Source organism: Oikopleura dioica, chromosome 2, assembly GCF_907165135.1.
Source record: "Oikopleura dioica chromosome 2, OKI2018_I68_1.0, whole genome shotgun sequence".
NCBI lineage: Eukaryota > Metazoa > Chordata > Appendicularia > Copelata > Oikopleuridae > Oikopleura > Oikopleura dioica.
In genome coordinates this window covers 5,090,963-5,113,827 of record NC_137292.1, presented here as the reverse complement: position 1 = coordinate 5,113,827, position 22,865 = coordinate 5,090,963, and the positions used below count along the sequence as shown (strand labels likewise).

General features: G+C 37.9%; 2 protein-coding genes and 1 long non-coding RNA gene across 3 annotated transcripts; 1 reads left to right on the top strand and 2 right to left on the bottom strand.

The window, feature by feature from the left end:
- Positions 1–20: 20 nt before the first annotated feature.
- Positions 21–12,701, top strand: LOC145696821 (uncharacterized). Its single transcript, XM_081773920.1, has 8 exons — positions 21–228; positions 10,083–10,177; positions 10,718–10,829; positions 11,356–11,415; positions 11,464–11,635; positions 11,684–11,823; positions 12,295–12,422; positions 12,580–12,701. The coding sequence occupies exons 1-8, from the start codon at positions 192–194 to the stop codon at positions 12,658–12,660; spliced, it is 825 nt and encodes a 274-aa protein (XP_081630046.1). The 5' UTR covers positions 21–191; the 3' UTR covers positions 12,661–12,701.
- Positions 12,702–14,081: 1,380 nt separating this feature from the next.
- LOC145699254 (uncharacterized) lies at positions 14,082–15,971 on the bottom strand. The gene is made up of 4 exons (XM_081776514.1): positions 15,731–15,971; positions 14,852–15,176; positions 14,323–14,409; positions 14,082–14,280 (listed from the first exon to the last, which is right to left on the bottom strand). The coding sequence occupies exons 1-4, from the start codon at positions 15,925–15,927 to the stop codon at positions 14,125–14,127; spliced, it is 765 nt and encodes a 254-aa protein (XP_081632640.1). The 5' UTR covers positions 15,928–15,971; the 3' UTR covers positions 14,082–14,124.
- A 171-nt stretch (positions 15,972–16,142) lies between these two features.
- On the bottom strand, positions 16,143–16,859 carry LOC145697845 (uncharacterized). Its single transcript, XR_014133900.1, has 4 exons — positions 16,705–16,859; positions 16,563–16,660; positions 16,412–16,520; positions 16,143–16,271 (listed from the first exon to the last, which is right to left on the bottom strand). It is a non-coding gene; the product is annotated as an uncharacterized LOC145697845 (long non-coding RNA).
- Positions 16,860–22,865: the final 6,006 nt, after the last annotated feature.

Below are 22,865 nucleotides of genomic sequence, written 5' to 3'. Positions count from 1 at the left end.
CCCGCGAGCCGGGAAAAAAAGTACGAAGAGTACCTTGCTTCTGAAAAGCATTGACTTTCGCTCCTTGTTTTTGCTGCTTTTTTAATCGCTCCATTCGTTAGAGTTTAAAGAAGACTAATAACGAAGAAGAATAAGAAAGAGAGAGAACTTGAAAAAAGAACAAGAAGAAAAGAACGGAAGAAAGAAAGAAAATGAAGCTCTTTGTCGCTGCTTTTTCAGCTGTTTCAGGTTTGTTATCAAGATAATTTTGTTGTATTTTGGACTGTTATCATTTTCGTTCAAAAATAACATGGGGAAACCCTTAATTATATGAGGAGTAATATGGTCATACATCGAGAAGCCGCTTGCGGCTTCGAGCAAAAAGAATAAAGCCGCGCTTTTAGCGGCTAAAATTTTTTCACTCGAAGCCGCGAGCGGCTTTCCGATTTTAGATCATATTAGTCATCAAATAATTAAGGGTATACCCATGTTAATTTTTGAAACGATCAGGTTTCACAATTCTTGGGTATCTAAAAGAATGAACCAGTTTTGATGGCACGGATATTCTTAAAATATCTTCATACCACGAACTTTCGATAAACTCGCTCTTTTTGTTGACCCATCAAGGATTTTACGAAACGTTGGAGGAGATTTTTGCTAAGCGCCGTTTCTGACCCGAAAACAAACCTTCCTTTTTCTGTCTCTTTTTCTATGTTTCGTGTTTGTTGAAGTTGAGAATTCAGTTTCACTCAGAGGGAGCTAGAATTGCCTGTAAAAATGAAAGCCGGGTAGAAATGCAGACAGAGATAATGCGGGCAGATAAAACACGTGTACTGGGAAGTATAAAGACAAAGGAATGTGAACAACGCGGAGGATAGAGAGACTGAAACAAATGGAATGTTAAAATTAACGTAACAAGCATTGCTCCTCTCCGAGCAGGAAAGTTTAACCTACCTGGTCAGGAGCTAGGGGGGGGGGAAAGCGGGCGGTCCAAAATGGGGGGGGGGGTATGTTCGTCCGTGATTGGCTGATCTGAAAATACTGGCTTCTGATTGGCTTTCGGGAGAATACGGACTTCTGATTGGCTGACGCGAAAATTCCGGTTTCTGATTGGCTGAAAGAACCCTCGCCAGTTTTTTGAGGGGGTGGGCATTTTTTCTTCCGAGATATTTGAACTCCAAGAAACAAATTTTGAAAAAAAATTGTTCCTTTGAAAAATGAGATTGGATTGAATTTAACGCTCCTGGGTGCAATTTTCTACAAGCTGCAATCACCTTGGAATTTTAATAAAAATCCAAAGCAAGGAGCTCCTTCTCTAGAAACATGCCTCTCGCGTTCCACGTGACAAGGAATAGAAACATGCGCTTCTCCGCATTTTTTTCATTCGTATTTACGAATTAACGAAAACGAAAAAGCCGCAAAAACAAAATCGTAAAATGCGAAAATGAAAAATTTTCTGCTTTTTGGAGAAAGAAAGGAGTTGAACTTTTCGCGGGCGATGTTGATCAAAAGCCAAATATGCACATCGACCTTATCAGAATTGGAACAGCTATTATGGGCTCTTATCTGCATTTCCTGCGGTCCTCGACTGTGGTGGTCAAGGTGCGTGGTTCTAGAGCGACTCGAGTTGCTCTAAGACGTGTCATTTAGAAAAAACATTCTATTTTTTTTCTGAATTGGAAAGTTATTGATTTTGCGTTTTTCGTGCTCGAAAAAGCCGCTCGAAAAAAGCCGCTCGAAAAAAGCCGCTCGAAGAGGCCGCAGCTTTCATTCAAGGTTTTTCTGGCTTTTGAGTAAACTACTGTAAATCTTCTCATATTCACGTTTACACTACATTCCTGTCGACAAGCCTTATCAGCCTTATCAAAGCGCATGATGCTCTAAAGAATTTTTCGCCGCCCGGTCAAGCCCTCTTTCCAAATCCACGACTTATCGGAACAGAGCGAAAAATTATCTTTCGAGCGCTTCCTTCGCAAATCCTGAACCCGGTCGTCGCAGGTTTTGGCTCATCCCTCGCTTTCAAAAACACAGGGCAGCGCTTCTGGAAACTTTGTCTTTCCGGTTTAGCCAGACTTGACATGTTTTTACAAGGAACCAGGGGAATAATAATACCCTCAATTTTGTTCTCTTTTCTTGAGCAAGAGAAATAAACTATTAATGAAAGTATATTATCATAATCAAAAAATAGAGCGATCAGAATGGCAAGATTTATTTTGACAAATTTTGAACAATCTTCTTATCAACGACACGCCCTTATTTATCTGGCTCAGGGCTCGGCAACCTGCCGAAAAATCCTGAATCAGGTTATTTTCATTGAATGTCGAGCAAAGGCGAAAGTTGCATAAAGGAATAAACAAGGGCCTTTTAAATTCCACCTCCCTGGCTCATTTTATTCTTGGGTTAACCCTGAGCCGGAAGCAGCGGCTGCGATAATTACCTCGGAACGCATTTAGGCTCGCCTGTTGTTAGCATATCGCGCATGCCGAGAGCGCTCGCCCTGTCAAATCACTGAATATCTACAACAAAAGCGGGTCGCCGCGCTATCTGACCTGCTCGACCTCGAGCAGCAGGAGAAAGCGCGACGACTAACTTCAGTTATCAGTGCTAGAATACCACTTTTGAGGGGAAATATATTTCGAGATATGCAAGGACTCGAAACGTGCTCGACACATTGCGGTTTCGATAGTGACTTTTGAAATTTGACAGGTCGATTTTAAGGGGGTATAAATCAAAAAGCGCAATTTTCCTTCAGCTTTTTCTCCAACAATTTACATAGTGACACCCTTATTTTTTTTCAGAAATAATAAAATCAGACCTTTATCAATTTCTTTTGGAAGCCAAAATTAAAAATTTCGAAGAATTTTTTCAGAAAATTTTTCATCAAAAATTACTAATCGACAGCACAAGCAAATTTTTTCTGCGTTTTATTTGAATGCAAAACTTCCTAATTTCTAATTTCACTTGAACTCTGGACGACAATTTGCAAATCCGGTAGCAAAATTTGCTCTCAAAATATTTTATACAAAAAGACGATTTTTCGCGAACATCGCCAAAAATTAATAATTTCTACATTGAATTTGATGTCAGCGGTTTTATGGAACGTTTTTTCCAAAAATCAGCTCAAATTATGGTTTGCGCGATAAGATAAAAATTTTAATTACTTCTAGTCTTATCATTAAAAACGTCGAATAAGCGACGTACCTTCGTAGGACTGGCCAAGTTGTAAAACATGATTATCGCGGGAGGGATGAAAATATTGCCAGGGAGTGGGGCCTGATCGAAATCGCTCTGATCGGATTTGTGAAATTCTTCTTGGCAGGTGCCACTTTGCAACTCGAAGAAAAAACGCTTGTTTCTTGAACTAGAAGGTCAACTTTTTCGACTATTAGTCACGTGGTCGAATCGACCGAGCAAAAACATGGTCTAAAATCATAAATTTGGCTCGCGCATTAGAAAAAGATGGCCGCGGTCAAAGCTGCATTTTTGCAAAAACAAGGAGTTTTTCTTCTTTTTCCGAAAAATTGAAAATTGTTGAAAATAAAAACTTCCCAAGAACCTCTTTCAAAGCCTTGGGAAAGCATAACCGGGCGGAGAATTTGATAATCGCGGGGTTAACTTAGTTAAGTTATTCAGCCAGTTCCACCCTGTTTTTGGTCAATTTTGAGCTTTAAGGGCCCCCCGTCAGCTTTTTTCGAAAAATCAAATTTCGGTATTTTTAAATTTTGACCGCGGAAATGGATTCTACGGGTCGAAAAAGGATTTTGAGGCTTCATTTTTTGGGGGTCTATCTCGACTCCTTCACCCTCAAAATTGCGTTTGAAAATTGGACTTTTCGCCGAAAATTGACGAATTTACCCCAATTTTGGCAAAAATATTGATTTTTATTGGTCAAAACTTCTCCTTATCAGTTTTCTCAGTCCCTAAGGGTACTACCTTTGATGACCGAAAATTTTGTAGACGTCAATTTTTTATTCAATGAATCCGATAATTGAAGGCGCAGATGTGGAGGGTTGCTTAACACATGTCAATTTTCGAGTCACGATTCAAGTCAATTGTTATTACAAATTTTACGGTGCTTCAACTCCTTGTTCAACGATTTTCTTTGCAAAAATAGAGCTCTCTTTGTCATCAATTAATTTGCTTGTATTAACACTTGCAATTTCTTACCGCTCAAGAACCGTTAATTGAATTCTCTCTAAGTAACATCTGCGATCAGCAGATCAATTAAAATTAATGATCATTCTCGAGAATAAGATGAATGTATATATTTCAAAGCTCCTCAATTTCATGAACTGAGCAAAAACACAACATAAACTCTTCAAAGTATGAGTAACGCGGGGCACTCCTTTCTTAAGACCTCGCTAATACTGACACAAGTACAAAGTTGCATCAAGTATTCAAGACTCTTGAAACTACAGCGCGCGGTTCAACGAAAAATTCGCGGAAAAGAAACGATAGGGTATTGTGAGGCTTCGTAATAGATATTTTTGATACATGTGTTTTCTTATGCGAGAGCATGGTTTTTACATATTTTTGCATATATTTGATTTATTTTACGGCGTACGATTATTATCATCGAACAGCATACAGTCAAAACGCACAATTCCGGAACTTTTTTCAGCGAAAATGGCAAAATCTCCGGAATTGTGCGGATTTTCGAAAAATTTTTCTCCTCTCAAAAAATCTGTTTTTATTGGACCAAGCTCACTATGGCCGAACCTAGAGGCCGAAACCGAGTTTTCGAGGTTTCCTCCTTTGAAAATGCCAAGAAAAGGCAAAAATTTCATAAAACGGACATTTCTTTTACAGAAAAACATGAAAAAATCAAAAACACAAGCTGAGATTCCCCGTATTTTTCTTAAAAAATGCCCGAAGTTCGATTTTTTGTCGAAAATCTCCGGAATTGTGCGTTCCGGAATCGTGCGTTTTGACTGTATTATTTTCTGCATGTTTGTAGACAATGTGACATCGAAATGTCTGCTAGACATTTTCGACTCAAATTTGATAGTTTTTTTATAATTGAGAATTAAGGATCTCCCTTGCTTATATATTTTTTCGGAAAAACTTTAAAAATTAAACCAATAATGAATCTCCTTCCACATCCCCTTTATCTCTAGAATAGTTCTCTTGAAAGTCATGTCGATACGAAAAATTCCAGCGTAGAAAGTCAAGAGTATCAGTGATCTACCCCGTGGAAGCAAAATTCCCAGCACTTAGTCAAACAAGCCGCAAGTCAAAAAGCCTCTGTTACAAACTTCTTATTCGTCTCCTGTATATCGATTTCAGGCTTCGTTTGACGGCGATTCTAACAGTCTTCTTTCTGACTTGAGCTGGAGGATGTCTTCTAAAAATATTTTGAGCTCATTTCTTCGTTAATTACGTAAGCTTGAGAGAAATTCCAACGCCTCGAAATGGCATGGGGGTTCAAAAACGAACCACGCCCTTCAAAATCGAATGAATTTTCTTAACCATGCGGAGTTCGAAGTTTTTTTCTTCAAATTTTTTTATAAAAAACTTCCTCGAAAACGGTCAACACCTCTCTAAACAGCCTGTCACCCATCTTTCCTCCTCCTCCTCCCCGCAAAGCACGTGCTTGTCGTCGCCAAATTTTTCCAAAATTTCCTCCGCGCCCGAAAATTTATAGTTTTCCCGTCGCCGCGAAGCAGTACTTCGTTTCCAAAATATTTACTTGTGAAAATGGCGCTTTGAACGTTATCCACGCCGCCGCGAGCTGCTCATGATCATCACGAGCGCGCTGCTCCTCTTGAGCTTCGAAAAACACCACGTGCTCGTGAGTGGTTGTTTTGCGGTTGCGAGCGGACGTGCTGATTGAGGGGAGCTTATATAATAGAAAATGGAGAAAGGCAATTTGAGACGGAGAAAAATGACTTTGCCAACTTTTGAAGGAGAAACTGGATTTTATTTTTGAACAAAAAATCAGCTCAGATTTGTGGTAAAATTTCGAGGTAGATCCACTTCTTCAATTTTCGGCCAAACCGCGATAATGAGAATCCAAAGTACCACGTTTATTGAATCTAATGAGAAACAAATTTTCGTGAGCGCGAGGAATCGTACGTCGAAAGATTAAGGCGCCCGGCTCCGTGTCGCGGATATTTGTTGAGTGATGGTACTCCACCAACGTTCCGGACTAATGACGCTCGTGAATTCTGTGACGAGGCTACTTGTGCTTGTTCAGCCACTCCGCCCAAGACGGGTCTTAGGCTTCTTTGCTGCTCGAAACTGTCGCAGATAAGAAATACCTTTTAGAAAAAGCTTTTTCTTGAGAAAAAGAAACATGATTTTTTTGCTACTTTTTTTGCCAAAAATGTATATTTTGAAAAGCCACGAGTTCATGTTTTTCTTTAATCAAAAGAAAAAACCGCTGTCTAAGAAGTCATTCTTGACTTCCAAATCTTTTGTTTATCAACTTTCTACCGCAGACTGCCTCATTCCGTACTCGCTATCCCCCGCTGCGCTCCGTCTTATCGCCAAGAGATAAGGAGGTTTTCTTAAAACAAAGGTTGTCTCCGGAGGCTCCCTCTGGCTCTGGAAAGGATCAGGAACTGATAGTATTCGGTGATAGTATTCTACAAGTAAGGGGGTAGAATAGACCCGGTTAATATCCGAAAATATTGTTTTTAGTTTAAATAACCTCTGGCTCCTTAATATTTTGGCTTGGAAACTTGTGTAGAAAACCTGTATGCCAGATTTACTCAAAACCGCAAGCGGCTTTTTTAAAAATTCGTTAAGTCATAAATTTCTTTCGTAGAAAATTATTTGCTCTTAAACGAAAAGCTGCTTGTGGCTTCGAGTAAATATTAATTGAGCCGCGCAAAGAGCGGCTTTTTCAATTTGACTCGAAGCCGCAAGCGGCTTCTCGGCTCTTGAGCAGATCATTTTCTACGAAAGAAGATTTGGACTCTATTTTGGATTGAATATAATTTTTCTTCATTCGGGAAAAAGTGGTTTTAGCCGGCTGACAGGGCGGTAAGTACAGTGAAACCCCAACTTAAGGCCACTTTTTGGATGACAGCTAATTTGAAAAGTGGCCTTAAGTTGGGTGATTCTCCAACTAAGTTGGATGACGCTAAAATTTTTCTATTTCTGGAGCAAGGGACTGAATCTGGCCTCGGAATCCTGTACACAGGAACAGGGATTTTTTTTGGCCCATCTGGAAACAGGACAGGATAAAAAACACAGGAACAGGTCCTGTTTTACGGGTTTCACAGGCTTTGCAGGCCTGTAAACTCAAATTTCACGGTTTTAATTTTTCCTTGATGAATCAAAATTTAGAATTTTTTTCTCGTTATTATCATGTCTACAGACAGTTTCAACTATAAAAGTTTCTTTATAACATATATGAAAGAAATTCCAAGAAAATTTTTACGAAAAATATCTTATCTTCCCCATTTCTCGCCTGTTTTCCTGCGATTTACTTACTGTGAATAAAAATGGAAAAAAGTGGCCTTAAGTTGGATTTTTTTCGGATGACAGATTTTGGGTTTTTTTCAAAAAAGTGGCCTTAAGTTGCTGGGCCTTAAGTTGGGGTTTCACTGTAATTCACTTTACAAAATAAACAGAATTACGTGCTGGTTGCCAACCAGGGCGTAAGCGTTTCTGAAAACCGACAGGCGCGTCCTGAAATTATGCGGTCAAAGCATGGAAGGGTGACTCTCTTTTTTGATGGTGGAGCATCATCGCCGCAAAGAAATCCGTCCTTGCGGGTTTTTGAGCTTTGGGCTCTGAGCGCTAGAATGTCAGAAGCGACATGAGAAAGTGACGTGCTAGGGGGTCAAGAATTTGAACACAGTTGTTAGCTTGACCAATTACAAAACAAGCTATTTTTCGTCCTTCAAAGTTCTTTTTTTTGTTTTCAGCTGAAACATGAAGCATTTTGAGGGGTCAATTGACTGATCCTTCGGGAGAATAAATTGCCGGGCATTTTAAGGATCAACAAAGATTTTCGAGGATTTGTAAGAAAGGACTTCGACGTGCACGCGAAATCAAAGAGGTCACGTAAAAGAACGCTTCTTGTTTTCCGAAACTTTTTCAAATCATCGAGTTAAGCTAGTGATACCCTTATTTTAATTCTCGCACTGTTATAAATGGTGTTAAGGAGGGAAGGAGTCAGGAAACGACAAAAATCCCGACAAATTTTTCGTTGAAAGTTTCAACCAATCAGAAGCCTGGATCCGGCAGACTGACCAATCAGCAACCAAAAAACCGCCCACGCAAAATTTGTCGAGATTTTTCGTCGATTTCTGACACATCCTTATCTTAACACGATTTTTAACTGTAGGGGACTCAAAATAAGGGTATCACTAAAGGCTGTGAAACCCTTAATTTCGATGTCGAATTTGTTTCATAAAAAATAGAACCCGCGCATAAAAAGAAGGCGCGCTCACTGCATTGGGTTTATTCTTTATCCAATTTCGGTTGCGAGTCGTGTCACCAACACCCAAATTCGATTTCCACAACAAACTTTTCAAGGGAGCAGCTTAATCCTTTCTCGAAAGAATCTTCTCTCCGGCCGGGTACTACCGATACGGGTACATTCGATAACACGCAGTACTTTAATTTCGGATCGCTTGTCGAAATTTCTTGTAAGTTTTTGATAAAACCATGTCGCGCGAAAATGCATGAGATCAGAAGAATTACGATTCCTTGGAAATATTTCGGTGGTTTTTAAAGCGCTACTTTTAGTTCTATTTTTTTCTTGAAAAAACGCTCAGTTACAAGACACTATTCTCGGATCTTAATGAATTTATTCGTGGGTATTGAAAAAGTGAAATTATAAATTTGCCACAGAAAAACTCCTTTTATGGTGTCCGTTCGAAACTCTGTATTCATGGATGCTTATCTTTAAAATAACCCGTTTTCGTACTTTTGGCAAGGAAATTGTAGGCTTGTGTATTCGGAAACTGCAATTAGGACCGACTGGAATTTGGATTATCTCTTCATGACCGGCTCGAGCATTTTCGGCATTAGAAAATTGCTGCCATTTCTTTCTAGCTATATCATGAGCTATCATGAGAAAATAAGCTTGAACCTAGCCTAACATCGATTTTCTTATCTTCTTCTATTTAAGCGTTGTTCGAAAAGTTTTATCTTTAAAAAAAGTCGGGTTTTCTTGTTTTTCAATTAGTTTCGAAACTTTGATTTTTTTCAAGGCTCGAAAGCGTCAGATTATCTTGAAAACCGCGAGCTACGTCAGACAGAATCCCGTGAATTTATTTCCTAAGACAGCGGCCCGTCACGGACACTTGTTTAAGACGGATTCTTGCATTTTTGATGATGTAAGAAACGAGCACCGGGCCCAGAAATTGGAAGGAGGAAAGAATTTTTTTTAATTATTTTTTTCTTTTGAAAAACGACATTTCTTTCTTTGCACTTTGAATTGAATATCTTTTGATGTCTCTAAAAAAGTCAACATTTGACATCAGTTTTCAAATGTCTTCAAATGTCTTTAAATGTCAAATGATGTCTCTTAATGTATTTGAATGTCTTCTTGCCAACTAAAATGTAAATGTACTCTTAGGCATCAGTTGACATTTGAAGACATTCGATGTCGAATTAAAAGACGCATTTGAAACACATTTCATATTTGACATTGATAATGTCACATTGTGAATTGATGATTTTGACATTATATTTTATGTCTCTTTGATCTTGGATGTCTCATGATGTCAGTGAATGTAACATTCAAAATTTCGAATTTTCAAAGTGTCAGAAAAAATGAAAACAGAAATAGAAATATACTTTCTTGCGTATTTAGTATGCAAATGCTTAAACGCCTGACCTCATATTTAATGCATTCGGAAAAGCGCTCGTCCGGTCCTAAGACCGCGTGTTTCCAGCTCGTTTTTACCCGCCGCGCTGTTGTCCTTCTAAACATGTCCAAAAAGAGGCAAAATTCTGTACCTTCGCGGAAATAGAATATCGTACCCCTCTGCGAACCCCCGATAAAAATCATAACCTGCGGTGGCTGGTGATAAGCGCCGGGCACGTTTTTAGCGCGAAAATGATAACATTCCGAATTCTAGTTTGAGCTCCACCACCGTGAGAGCTTCTGAAAGCTGCATTTTTTAATTGATTTTGTTTAGCAAACATTGGATGCAGCATCTACCCGAGGGGCGACATCGTTGGAACTTACGACCCAAAGACGCAGAAATATGATCAATTTTCTGACATTTACCAGGTAAAAATCGAAACCCATAATGTTGGTTTGATTTTTTGAAAATTGATTTTTCCGATAATTAAGGTTTTCGAGATAAAAATTAGAATATTCCATGATGTTTCACTCTGAAGAGAGTTATCATCAAAAAATTAAGAAAAAATGAGTTGAACAGCGCTGATTCAAAAAAAAATAATTTCATCGAATTTGAGCTCAGTGTTGGGTCGATTAACTCGCTGGCGGAATCAGATGGAATCCGCAAGCCGCCGCAAAGTGAATATTATTTCAAAAAACTCGGCCGCGCTGAGATTTTGCTTGCCGAAAAAATATTTCGAAAAAGGATTAAAATTTTTCGTGTTTTTCTTTTTGGATCAATTAAGATTCAACTCAATTTTCATAAAAAAAAATAAATTATAATAAAATTTTTTTTTCTTGAATTTTTGAATTTGGCTTTTTGAGCTTTGAACTTGGGTTTTTCGGCGACGGCTGTTTTGAAAATTGGACTGTCGTGTCTCTGATCCCACGTCCGCACGTTTGTTTTCACAACTTAGAGTTTATTTTCAGTACCAACCGCTCAACTTCAAAAAATGTACAAATCCAATGGAAAACGATCGCTTTGCGGAAGGCACCACTTGCGAGCAGATCTCTTGCTACGGCAAAAACTCGCATACTTCAGGAAATGGTTGAAAAGAAACATCTTCAGGGGCATTATTTTGTTATACAAGAATGTTTTCCTTCATCCCTTTTCATTTCGACGTTATCAAAGAGAAACAAGTTTTGGTAGTACGCGCGGTTTGACAGAAAAAGTTGGTTCCGTGACGTGACCTGCCAAATAGTCAAATCCGACGCAGAGCACGTGTTCTATTTCAGGATTAAAGCTCATCCAGGGTCACTGTTGCGGGTCCTAGCACAGATTTTGAGTCGAAAAAACCCTACTGTTTCAAGTAAGACCTTAATGTCTTTAAATGTCTCCAAATGTCGTTAAATGTCTTCCAATGTCTTTAAATGTCTCTAAATGTCGCTAGATGTCTCAAAATATCTCAAGATGTCGTTAAATGTCTTCAAATGTCTTCAAACATTTCCAAATAACGTTAAATGTTCCCAAATGTCGTTAAATATTCCCAAATGTCGTCACATCTCCACAAATGTCAATGTCGTTTAGTTTTGATTAATATATTATCTCATTTTCAACCATTCTCCAGAATCCAATGCAATTTGCTCCTGCGATTCTTCTGGCCTGAACTGCAACTGGGTGAAACAAGGTAATAATTCATCCCTTCAAACTTTGAGATTGATCTTCTTGACTCTAGAAAATCGCGCTGTTTCCGCCATCCCGAAATGCCCACGAGGCTGCCAAGGAAATGACATCTTTGACTTGTACAGGTGCAGAAAGAACTACATGTGGGGCGACAACAAATACATGGACAACGATGGGCACGAATACTTCTACCCTGGAGAGCGATGCAAGAAGGTCACATGCAGGTAGGGCATCTTTGAGCTTTGATCGTTCATCTTATGCTTCTTTTCTAGCGGTGCTCGTCAGCCAAAACAAATGCAAGGAGCCGCCCTCGCCGCCTGGAAAGCCAAGTCCCCATCGTTCTACGAGTGCATGTGCGACGGCGACCACTGCCGCTGGTCTGGGTTAAACGACGATGTCGTGGAAGGAACTGGTAAGAACTTGAACTCGTGTCTAAATATAAATTACCCGCTCGATCATAATTACCATCAGCTTTGATGTCGACAAGCTATCAAACAAGTCGTTATCGAGTTTTGCAGAGCATCGGCACTAATTATTATCAAACTCAAAACAAGTCGTTTTCGATTCATTTCTCAGACATTTGTTATGATTTTCGATGTTTTGAAATATTCATAATTTTAAGTTAGTCTTGAATGTCTGAAAATGTCTTCAAATGTCCCGAAATGTACACAAATGTCAATTAATGTCGTCGAATCTAAAAAAAATAAATCAACGCCGTAACAGACATTAAGAGACATTTGTAGACATTTCTTGACATTTGACGACATCTGGAGCCATTCAGAGAGATTTTTGATGATTTCAAGATCTATTGACATCACGATGTCAAATGTCTCATTTGTTTATTAATAAATAATGTCGTAATAACTTGAACTTTCATTTTCAGCCTTCAACTATGGAGTAGACCTGACCTGTGCCGAGTGGACTGCCTGGGAAAATGTCGGAGAATGCGTTTTCGGAAAGCAAGTTCGAGTTCGAGATTGCTTGGTTGACGAGACATTTTACGAAGCAAAGGAATGGTTGCAAATGGAAAAAGTAAATTTGAATTAACCCGGGTCGCTCACAATTTTCTCTGATTGCAGGGTAATTCTGAATTGCTTCCGGGGAGCCACGTGACCCGCGAGACCTCAATTTGAATTTGTGGGAAACTCTATTTGGTACCTTTTAAAAGACCGGACCAGAAGCAGATGGACGAAGAGGAATCCCCGGCTACGATTGCCCCGGCGAAGCAAAAGACAAGATCGCCTGTTAATTTTATTTCATATTTACTTCGTTTTTGACAAAATCAAAAACGACCCTCTCGCTCTTAAAAATTAAGGCCCTTGTACAAAGCTCCCGAAAACTCGATCACCGCCAATTCCAGTTTCCAAATAACTCCACAACCCCACTTCTGCACTACTGTAAATTTCAACAAAGCGAATTGAAATATGAGAAGAAGTCGTCTTTTCAGAAGAAATTCTCTTGCAAACCTTTTAAACTGTATCTAAATAAAATAAATTATTCATATCACCAAATTTTCAGAAAAAAAATTTTCTGAAACAAAAAGTAAAATGAAATCTTGAAAATGAGACATTTGACATCGTGATGTCAATAAATTTCGGAAGCCTGAAAAATTCCCTTGAATGTCTTCGAATGTCCTGAAATGTCCAAAAATGTCGTAAAATGTTTGTTTTGAAAATTGAGAGTTAAGGAGGTGTGGGGCAATTTTTGGCAAATTGACCATTTTCAAACAGCCCTCAGGCTCAGATGGGTAATAAAATTTTTAAAAACTCTTGTTCTATTTATAGATTGGACCCTAAACTAGAGTTGAAAATTTTTTCAGAAAAAATGATTAAGGGATTTTGGCCATAATGACCTCGACTCCAAGTCATGTCCGTGAAAATCGTCATTTTGCGTCATTTTTGAACGCGATTTTTTGAATGAAAATATTTTTATTTTTTAAAACTAAGACGATAAAAAGAAACTTCCATCGCTGTTCTAGGGTTGAATTGAAGGAATTTAATTTTTCTCAAAAAATGCTTATTGTAAGCTTTCGATTGAAAGTTGGGTCTCAAAACGTCCAAAAATTGCTATTCGAAATTAAGTTATCTCGTAATACAGTAAGATAATTCTGTCCTTGTCATTATCAAAAATACTTAACAAGTCGTGAACTATCCAAAAATATAGAAATAATTCAATTTTTAAGACATTGAAAAATATAATTTCGCAAGTTTTCATGAAAACGCCAACTTTCAATCCCATTTTTCACTATCTTTCTCTATCGATGAGAAAAAAACATAGAGACCTTTTTTGTTGCTCTTGACCTGAGCTATCTAAAAATGGAAAGAAAATTTGAAAATTCGAATTTTCGCCAAACCGCCCCGTACCTCCTTAATGATATTTATTGACATTTGAAGACATTCATTGATTTTTGGAGACATTTCAAGACATTTGGCGTTGAGAAACAATCATATTTTCTGGCATCTTATTTATCACTTTGTTTTAAAACAAGACAACAGACAATCGTTAAAAAGAAACCTTAAAAATCACCTCATTAATTTTATTAAACGGCCGCAGGTCTGAGTCGACACTTAAATCTGCACTTATAAATAATCATTTTTATTGTTATTTATGAGCATCTGCTTCGTCACATAGTTTGGCCATTTTTAATAGACAGTAGACAAAATCGTTAAAATGCACAATTATTATTATTATTTTTTCAATAAATAAAATGAACTCAAGGACGGCTTAAAAGATCAGCAGACTGGCAAATGTAGTCAATCCCACATCGAGATGGCTTGTTTTCAAGAGCACTTGGCGTCATGATGATATTGCGGTGATAAATGAACTTTTCCCACAGAGGCTGTTGCTCGTGCGCGTATTTTCGAAGACGCTAGAAAATTTTCTCAGAAATCATTTTTTCCTTCAATCTTACCGTTAAAAAGGCAACAATTCTTCCGAGAAAGGATTCCGGTCGCTCGCTGATGTGGAACTTTATTCGTAAAGTCATCATCATTGTCTCCTAAAGAATGCGATCAATTTCAGTAAAAGGGCTATAAAAATAGAAGAAAAAATGGTTTAGGCTTGAATTTATTATTCTCTTCTTCAAAAACATCCGGCAATGAAGCTGGCTCAGGTGATGGATAAGCCAGTTTTATAGGCTTTAAAAACTTTTAATACTGATTTCACTCCCTTATTTCAAATGTCTTAAAATGTCCAAAAATGTCAAAAAATGTCAAAAAATGTCAAATATTAAGAAATATATTATCAAGGAAACAGACATTTTGAGACATTTATAGACATTTCTTGACATTTAACGACATTTGGAGACATTCAGAGGGATTTTGCAAAAACTAAGAAAAAAAAAATAAATTTTTTGTTTTAGCAAAGCCGCTTTGCGGCTTCTTTTACAAAAAAGCCGCTGCGCGGCTTTCACGAATGCTCGAGCAAGATTTTGAAAGTACCTGTAGAGCGGATAGAATTTCAAAGTCGAACTCGGTCTCGATGCCCCTATCAGGACTGACAGCAGCAACACTGGCCAAAAGACTCTCTTCGTAAGAATCGAGACCAAGAGCGGCAAACATGCCCATCGTCTCGAGCGTGTCTTTGACGAAAGATTCTGAGAGCCCGCAGCGGTGGGCGATTTTGAAGAGCGCATCAGGAATTTCGGGGAGATTCGCCATTTCCAAAATCAAGGAAGAGTATCGCGCGGCGAAACGCATGAGAGAGATTTCGATAGCGGAACCGACGAGGACGCGGCGTTTTGTGTGATCGGTGAGTTTTTGCCATCTGAAATGATATCATTATTTTTGATCAAATTTAAGGACCCCCCCCCAAAGAATTGCAAAAATGGGCCTGCTAGGAGCAATGTTTTCTCCGAAACTATCTTAGATACACCCTTATTTTCAAAGAGAACTTTAAGATAAAATCCAAGACTACAACTTTTTGCCTTATGATGATCTGTCGATATAAAACTTAAGGATATACAGGCCGTTAAAGGTCAGGTTTCCAGGAGCAAGCTTTTTTGGGTTTTTAGTTGAGGTATGCCCTTAATTCTCACCCGATATGTTAGACCGCAATCATTCCTTTTTTAAGCGCTTTGGAAGAAATAAGGGTATCGCTGTGTTAATTCAATTTCCCAGGACCAGCTTCTCAATCATGTTTCCTATCCTGTTTTTGACTCTTTTTTATCAATCTGCTAGCCACAGCTTTTTTTTTCTTAAACAAATCGCCTTTTTTAAAAAACAGGAGTTTAGCATGTTTGCAAGTCTAATAAAATATCTTTCAAAAAAGCGGTTTTCTGAAGTCGAGTCGCTCCTATCAATCTCGTCTGTCCAACTTACCTTGTATTAGGAAGCATGGAGAGAAGCAGATTCGCAAGAAGCACATGATGATTAATCAAGTCCTTGATGAATTCGAGCCCGGCAAGGCCGTTCGCGATATTTGGATCTGGAAGCTTGAAGCGTCTGAATCGCGATTCAAGTCTGACGATCGCGTCTTGTGTCGTCTTGTGCACCATTTTGTAGTCGTTGGACAACATTACGAGGCCTTTTTCGGAGATAATTTGAGCGAAAGAGTCGTTAAATTGCGCGGTAAAGTTTAACCCGTGGAATTTTCCAACGAAAGAAAATTGGCGAATAGTCATTTTTGACCGGTTTTTTTTTCTTGTTGATCAAATAATCGGCGATCGAAATCATAAATGAAAAACGAAGAGAAAATAGCTATTCGGAACAAGATGCGAAAAAGGGATAAGAATTAGGTAGGGGATAAAATTTTCTCCGTTCCTAAACCGAAATCAGTCCGGATCAGCGATTGTTCGTTCGTCAGCATCGGGAAATCGCGATAGGCAAGCCAGAATCCCTCGACAATCGACAAGAAGTTTTCCTGAAAACGAGCGTTAAACTAGTTGAAACCAGAGCAAGAGCACTTCCCCCATAAAAAATATTCTCAGAGGATTAGTGTCCTTTCATTATTCATTTGTTGTAAAATTTAGTGCTTTTTTTCGAGTCGAAATTTTTTTTTACCTGAAAAGGATCAAGAATTTCAGAAAATCTTGAGAGCCGATTTTTTGCTGGAAGCTTCCCAACTCTTCTTTTCATCCTTTTCATATTCAGCTCTCGGACATAATTCGCTCTAGAACTCGTTTATTCCCGCTTTTTCGCCTGAAACACTCACCTCATTCCGGAATCAAGGCATTGGCGAAGACGACAGCCCGCGCAGAATCGTCGAAGTTTGATGTCGCATTGTTTTCCTGTGTCGGCAATTTCGCAGTGCTAGAATTACTTTACACCCTGAGCGAAGGAAGCATTCTTTTTACCTGAGAAAGATTGTTTTCGAGAATAGTTCTTCTGAAAAAACTTTTGCAGGGATTGCAAGTGAGCGCTCCATAATTGAATCCGGTCCCATCTGCGCCGCAAACCGAACATTTTTCGCCTTATCAGGTGTTATTCAAGGGCTAATCGCGGACTGCTCGTAGCTCGAAAGATTCTCAAAGCACCTGCTGACGATTATTTTCGGGGTTTTATCGGAATTGTCTCAAGATAGCAGACAAAGTTATTGGGCGATTATCTTATTGAATGATCCTTCAAAAAGCTCGAATAAAGGGTTAGAAATTTACGCTTTTTCGACTCAAATTTTCAGTCGATTTTATAAAAAATCCCTTCCGGTTTCAGAAAAAAAGCTATTTTTCGCGATTTGAGTCGAAATTTTTGATGAAAATTTAATTAATTTCTCAACCAATCAGATTTCCGCATTTAGCATTTCGACCAATCAGATTTCAACAAAATTTCCTCGAAAATTTTCGTAATTTTTTGCCGTTTTTTTTCTTGTTTTCGAGCCGAAAATTTTCTTGAAAACACTTTCCTGCGTAAATCCTCCTCCTCGGCCCGCGCTTGAGCTTCATGATTCCATTGAAATTTTCCTCATACTCTGGTGTCGTGATTATCGTCTCCTGCTCGTCGACGATTAGCTCCTCTTCTTCTGGCATCATGGAGATGTTGGCATTTTGCATCGCGAGGAAATTCATTTTTTGAATTTTTTCTTTTCTGAAGTTAAAAAATGAATATTTTATTCTGTTGTCTCTTCTGCTAAGTTGTTTTGATAAGGTTTAACGAAAAGGAAGAGAAGTAGAGTAGACGAAACTGGCGCTGTTTCTGGCGCTGCCCGAGAGCTAGAGCATTAGCAGTAGGGAAAGACCTAGCCGAGGAAGTTAAGGTCTCTTCTTCTTGAAGAAAGCCAGCGCGGGTTTCTTTTTACGACGCGAAAAAAGAAGAAACAAAAAATGATGCCAGGTTATTTATGACCGCGTCGACTTGACTCAGGTCTAATCGTCGAGCGGCGGTTGACTTCTGATCAAAAAAGCGCTTTCAGACTCACTGGGCGAGAAGAATTCTCAGAATTTAAAAATCTGGTCTTTTCAAAAGAGCTCTTCTCGAAAGTTTCTAAGAATAATATCAAAAAACGCAACTGAATGATGAAAATTGGAAAATCGGGAAACAGGATTTTTCGTCAAAATCGCTTTTTGAGGCCATTTTGATCGAAAAATCGAAAGATCCAACTTTTTTTAAATATCCTTTTTTAAGAAAATACCCAATAAATCGCTTGATAACGGATAAAATTCTCAATGACATCTTCCTTTCCACTGAATGAAATCGAGCCTGTTGTCATTATGATATGATCTGCCTATTTCAGCTGCGATTCCAGCCCAATCACCGACAAGATACAGCCTTTTAAATGTCAGATAAAATATCAGCCGAAAAATATAGGATTCGCAAAAATAAAAGAAACATGCCTGCTGCCGGCGTCAGCTCTCAGAAAGGGATCATGGATTTCTAGTGTCCTGGTAAAAATAACCCTCGGCCTTGAAACCCTTAGTGAGCCTCTGGAAGGGCTAAAATAAAAAGCCGCAGAGCGGCTTTTTTAAAAACGAAGCCGCAGAGCGGCTTCGCCAAATTTTCAACTTGATTAAGATTAATATATTTGCGAAGCCGCTTCGCGGCTTTGTTTCTAAAAAAGCCGCTACGCGGCTTTTCATTGTAGCCCTTTCAGAGCCTTACTTCGATAACCCACTCAGGTTTTCGAAGCTAGCTCATAAGCTATCAACTTTGCGGAGTTCATCTAAAGGGAAGAAAGCGGAAACATTTATTATTTTACGGTTCAGTCTGAGCGCCAGTCACGAAAAAAGCTCGGGAGAGCGAAAACACGGACTTTAACGATCAAGGTCGTGAAAAAACGCTGCTTATTGGGAACAAGTCTACCAACTCAGCGCATTGTCAGACAACTCTGGTGCGTTTTAGTTGATTCTTTTGGAGCAATTTTCACGTACGCAAATAATTTACGATCGCACACTGCGAATTTCGCAAATAAAATAGACATCCGGCCGTCTCAGCCAGGAAAAAAACGGTCTTGTGGTTTGTTTTATATATGCACTAAAAATAATAATACCGCTGTTTCAACAAAGAAGACTTTGATCAGTTTCGTCATTTTTGCAAATTTTGATCAAGGCTTGGTTTTGCGAAAGAATCGGAAAGAAAATTGCGAAGAAAAATATTTTCCGAAAAAATTTTGCGAAAATCCGAAAAAGAAAAGGTCAAAAAATAAAAGAACCAAGCCTTTTTCGTGAAATTTTTGTCCAAAAATTGGTCAAAAAATGGGAAAAATTTGGAAAAATTTGAAAAAATAAGAAGAAAAAATTCTCTGTTTCAAAATTTCTAGGGTCAATTTTGGTGAAATAGAATAAGGGTGTCACTTTGATAATTTTTTATCCATTTTTTGGTCTTAAAATATATGATGTATATTTTGGTCAATTTGGTATTCAAAGCAAAATTCATGGAAAAAATAATGAGATGAACTTTGTTCGTAATTCTCAGCAAAGAGGTTTTTACTTAGTAAATAGAGGACTATTTTCGTTTGAGTTGGGATGTTCTTTTCTTGTTTTGTGCACTCGCTTTCGTTTGACAAATGTTTTTGGCTCAAACAGATCAAATGAGCACTTGCCAATTGAGTATTTCTAAAAGAAACAATTGTCGAAATAGTTTCATCTCTGATCCTTGGAACACAAGAACAATTACACCAAATTAAAGTCAATTAATCACTGATCAAACCATGTCGTTTTTGAAAATTTTCTTGTTGAAACATTTTCTTGTTTACATCTGTTTTTGAAATGTAGAACAGATAAATTATTGCTCATTGACTCAAAAATATTTATATTTTTTAGCTTATATATTATTTAATTTTAATTATGCAACATATTTTTTTATACAACAAATAATTTTTACCTATTCAAATATCATTTAGTTCTATCCAAACCTTGAAAATTAGACTTAAAATTGGCATAGTGCTTTAGCTAAAACTTGATCCGTATTGACTCAAAACATTAAAACAAAAGTACTTGTTGCAAGAAACTTGAAATAGACACATCATGTTCCATGACGATAATTATTGAAAAAATTTTTAAGAAAAGGCATTATTCAAAGAATAACAATAAACCTTTGTAAGACTTTCTCCCCCGTTCACTACTCTCCGCCCCTCCCAACCCCCGCGCTTGGGGTGGCAACTCCCATTTTGAGCGGGAGAAGGGTCCTTTCTAGAAGCGCCCTAGTAAGACTTGATACAAGGGGGGGTGTTTCTTGCGTCTGATTGGCTGAGAGGAACCCATATCTCCCTCTACCGCCACCTGAATTAACGGATTTTTCGTCTATTCAAATCAATATTATCTTTTAACTTTTGATTGGAAATTTTTTACAAAAATTTATTCTATTTTATTATAATATATTATTATTAAAATTATAATAAAAATATATTTAAAATAAAAATCATTCATTGATGGATAAAATTCTAGAATACTTACGTTTTCTCTTGGAGGCGATTGTAGCTCTCTTATTTTCTGATTGTAATTTTTATTGTGACTTTTTTCTTTCAAAGCGGAAATGATTAAGCGTCCGAGTTTCAGCTGGTCTTCTTTTTTTTTGCAAATGCTTTTGGAAAAAATATCAATTTCTATTTTTGTCGGAAGAATGAGATTGAGCTCGCATTGTCGCGTGGGGTATGAACAAGTTAGAACGGAGCCTCAAGCGGCGAGACACTTTTATAACCTGGTATAACGCCACCACACGCGGTTGGTTTTTTCTTATCGCTAAATCAACCAGGTGATAAGACTTTTTCATTGATAAATATTATATAATGATTAAAGATGTGTTTCAAAAATTAATGTTGTTTATTTCATTGAATTTATCTTGGTTGATAAGTTATCAATTAAAATACTGTATTTATAAGAATAAACATACAGTTCTTTTTAAAAGAATAAACATATTGAAAGATTTCAATGTTTCAATATCGTTTAACAGTTAAAAACAAAGAGTTATGGCTCAAATTACAGTGTTTTTTAGCTAGAGCGAACAATTGAGTTACTTTTAAAAATTGGCCATATTTTTTCGCTGAAATTCCGCGTATTTTTCATGAAATCAACGAGCATTCTTTGTCTTTTGATAAATGTTATTTCGGAACGAAGTAGAAATGGAATTTCGCCTCAAATTTAAACCCCGCCCTGCGGGTTAAAACTTCTACCAAAGAGCCTCTCAAACTAAATCATCCTCACAATCCGTTCTAATCACTATAAGGTAAGGTTTCTTTCTGATTAAAGTTCTTTTCTGAGTCAGAGTTCATCAAGTTCATTTTGACCAAATTCGTTTTTTTTCAATAAAAAATTGAATTTTTTTTTCAAAAACGTCAACTGAAATGACCCTCTTTTAATTTTAGTTGCGTGAAAATTTGCGGTAGTTAGAAACAAAGTTCATTCCTCCCTTTTTTCGAGTGTGAGTAAACAGAAACCTCGATAGACCACAAAATACCAAGCAAAAGTTTAAACTGTTTGGAAAACGAACCGCGAAAATAAGCGTTTTGCTGGAGAAAAAAAGCGCATGGAAAAGATGAAAACAGTTCTCGCCCTAGGCACCTGTCTCCGGAAGAATTTGGGCGTTGCTGTCTATTTTTTCAATCCTGTCTTCTCGGTGATTATGAGATAAAAAACTTTGTAAGTGCAAGAAACACAGTAACCGTAGTAAAACAAATTATTGCCGGACTGACATATACCTCCCTCTATTTGCTTTGAAAGCCGAAATTTTAGATCTGAAAAAATTATCAAAATTTCTGGTAAAAGTTCGCTAACTTTCCTAAAATGTTCATTTCGGCGACAAACGGAGGTGCCAGATTTGCATTGTAGCAACTCGAAGAAGCTCAAGAAATCTTAATTTTTGGCTTACATAGGAAAGAGATGATTGCCTGAAATAAATTTTTGCAAAAAATATTACGGGGTCAAAATGTTACAATTTTGAGAAAACACAGACAGAAAATCCGATTCTTGTTTTTCAGACAAAATCTGGGTTTTATTAAATAAAACTCAATTTTTCGTTAATTTTTGGGTAAAAATCGCCCGAAAATTAAGGGCGTCGCCCCCCTTAATTTACATCCGCTTATTATTTTACTTATTATTTCACTACATTTTTGTCAATAAATCATATTTTTCTGAATTTTTTTACTAATAAAGAAAACTCTTCCCAATCCCAGTTGCCTGGTTACCACTTTAGATGAGCAAAGACATTGCTCATTTCTTTGTTGATTTTTTCCCTCAGAAAGAGAAAATGACGGAACTATAAGAAACGGGGATGGATCAAAAAGTATGGCCGGTGCAGCTCGGTCGGGTCTACCGACCGGTCTTTGAGGCGGAAGAAATGCTCGTCAGAAGCCTCAAGAAAAATTGCCAAAAAGCAATTCTTCCATCTGTCAAGTCTTCTCAAAGCTCTGAATTTCATGAAGCCGATGACCATGAAAGAACAGATGACCAGCTGGTCTATCATCTTCCAGATCGACTTCCATCCATCCAGAGCGAAAAATCAGAGCGGCTTCGGAATCTCGAAGAAAGAAGAAAAAGTAGACATGAAAAAATCGTGGAAAAGATGAAGCACTTGATTTCCGAGACTATCAAGAAGTTTCATCGGCAATTTGAAGAGATCTCCAAGGAACTGCTTCTTAATTTTTGATCGGGTTTTGATGACCCGAGTCTATTTTTTTCCTTGAGTCATTCTCGAAGAATGTTCCAATTCCGTCATCTCCGGAAATAAAAGTAAAGAAGCAAAGTAAAGAGCTTAAAATGCCAGCTTGCGCGCCATAAAACCGAAGCAGACGAGCTCGTGAGTGTTTTTGACGACCCAGGTTACGGTTGATCTTTTTTGGCGTGTTTTACCACCGCCGTCTGCTCGCCAAAATTCGTAAAAGCTTCGTTTCGAAATTATCGTCGATTTCGACCAAGTTTCTGGGTTAACTTTCGCGTTAACAAAAAATATAGTAGAAACCCTTTTTAAGCCAGTTTTGAGCCAAAAAAAAATCTGAAAATTTTTCCAACCGTAGAAAAAGACAAGCTAGAAACCTTCACCGAATCCGATTTCGACTCAACTTGGTCGATGCTTGAAAACATCATAAAAG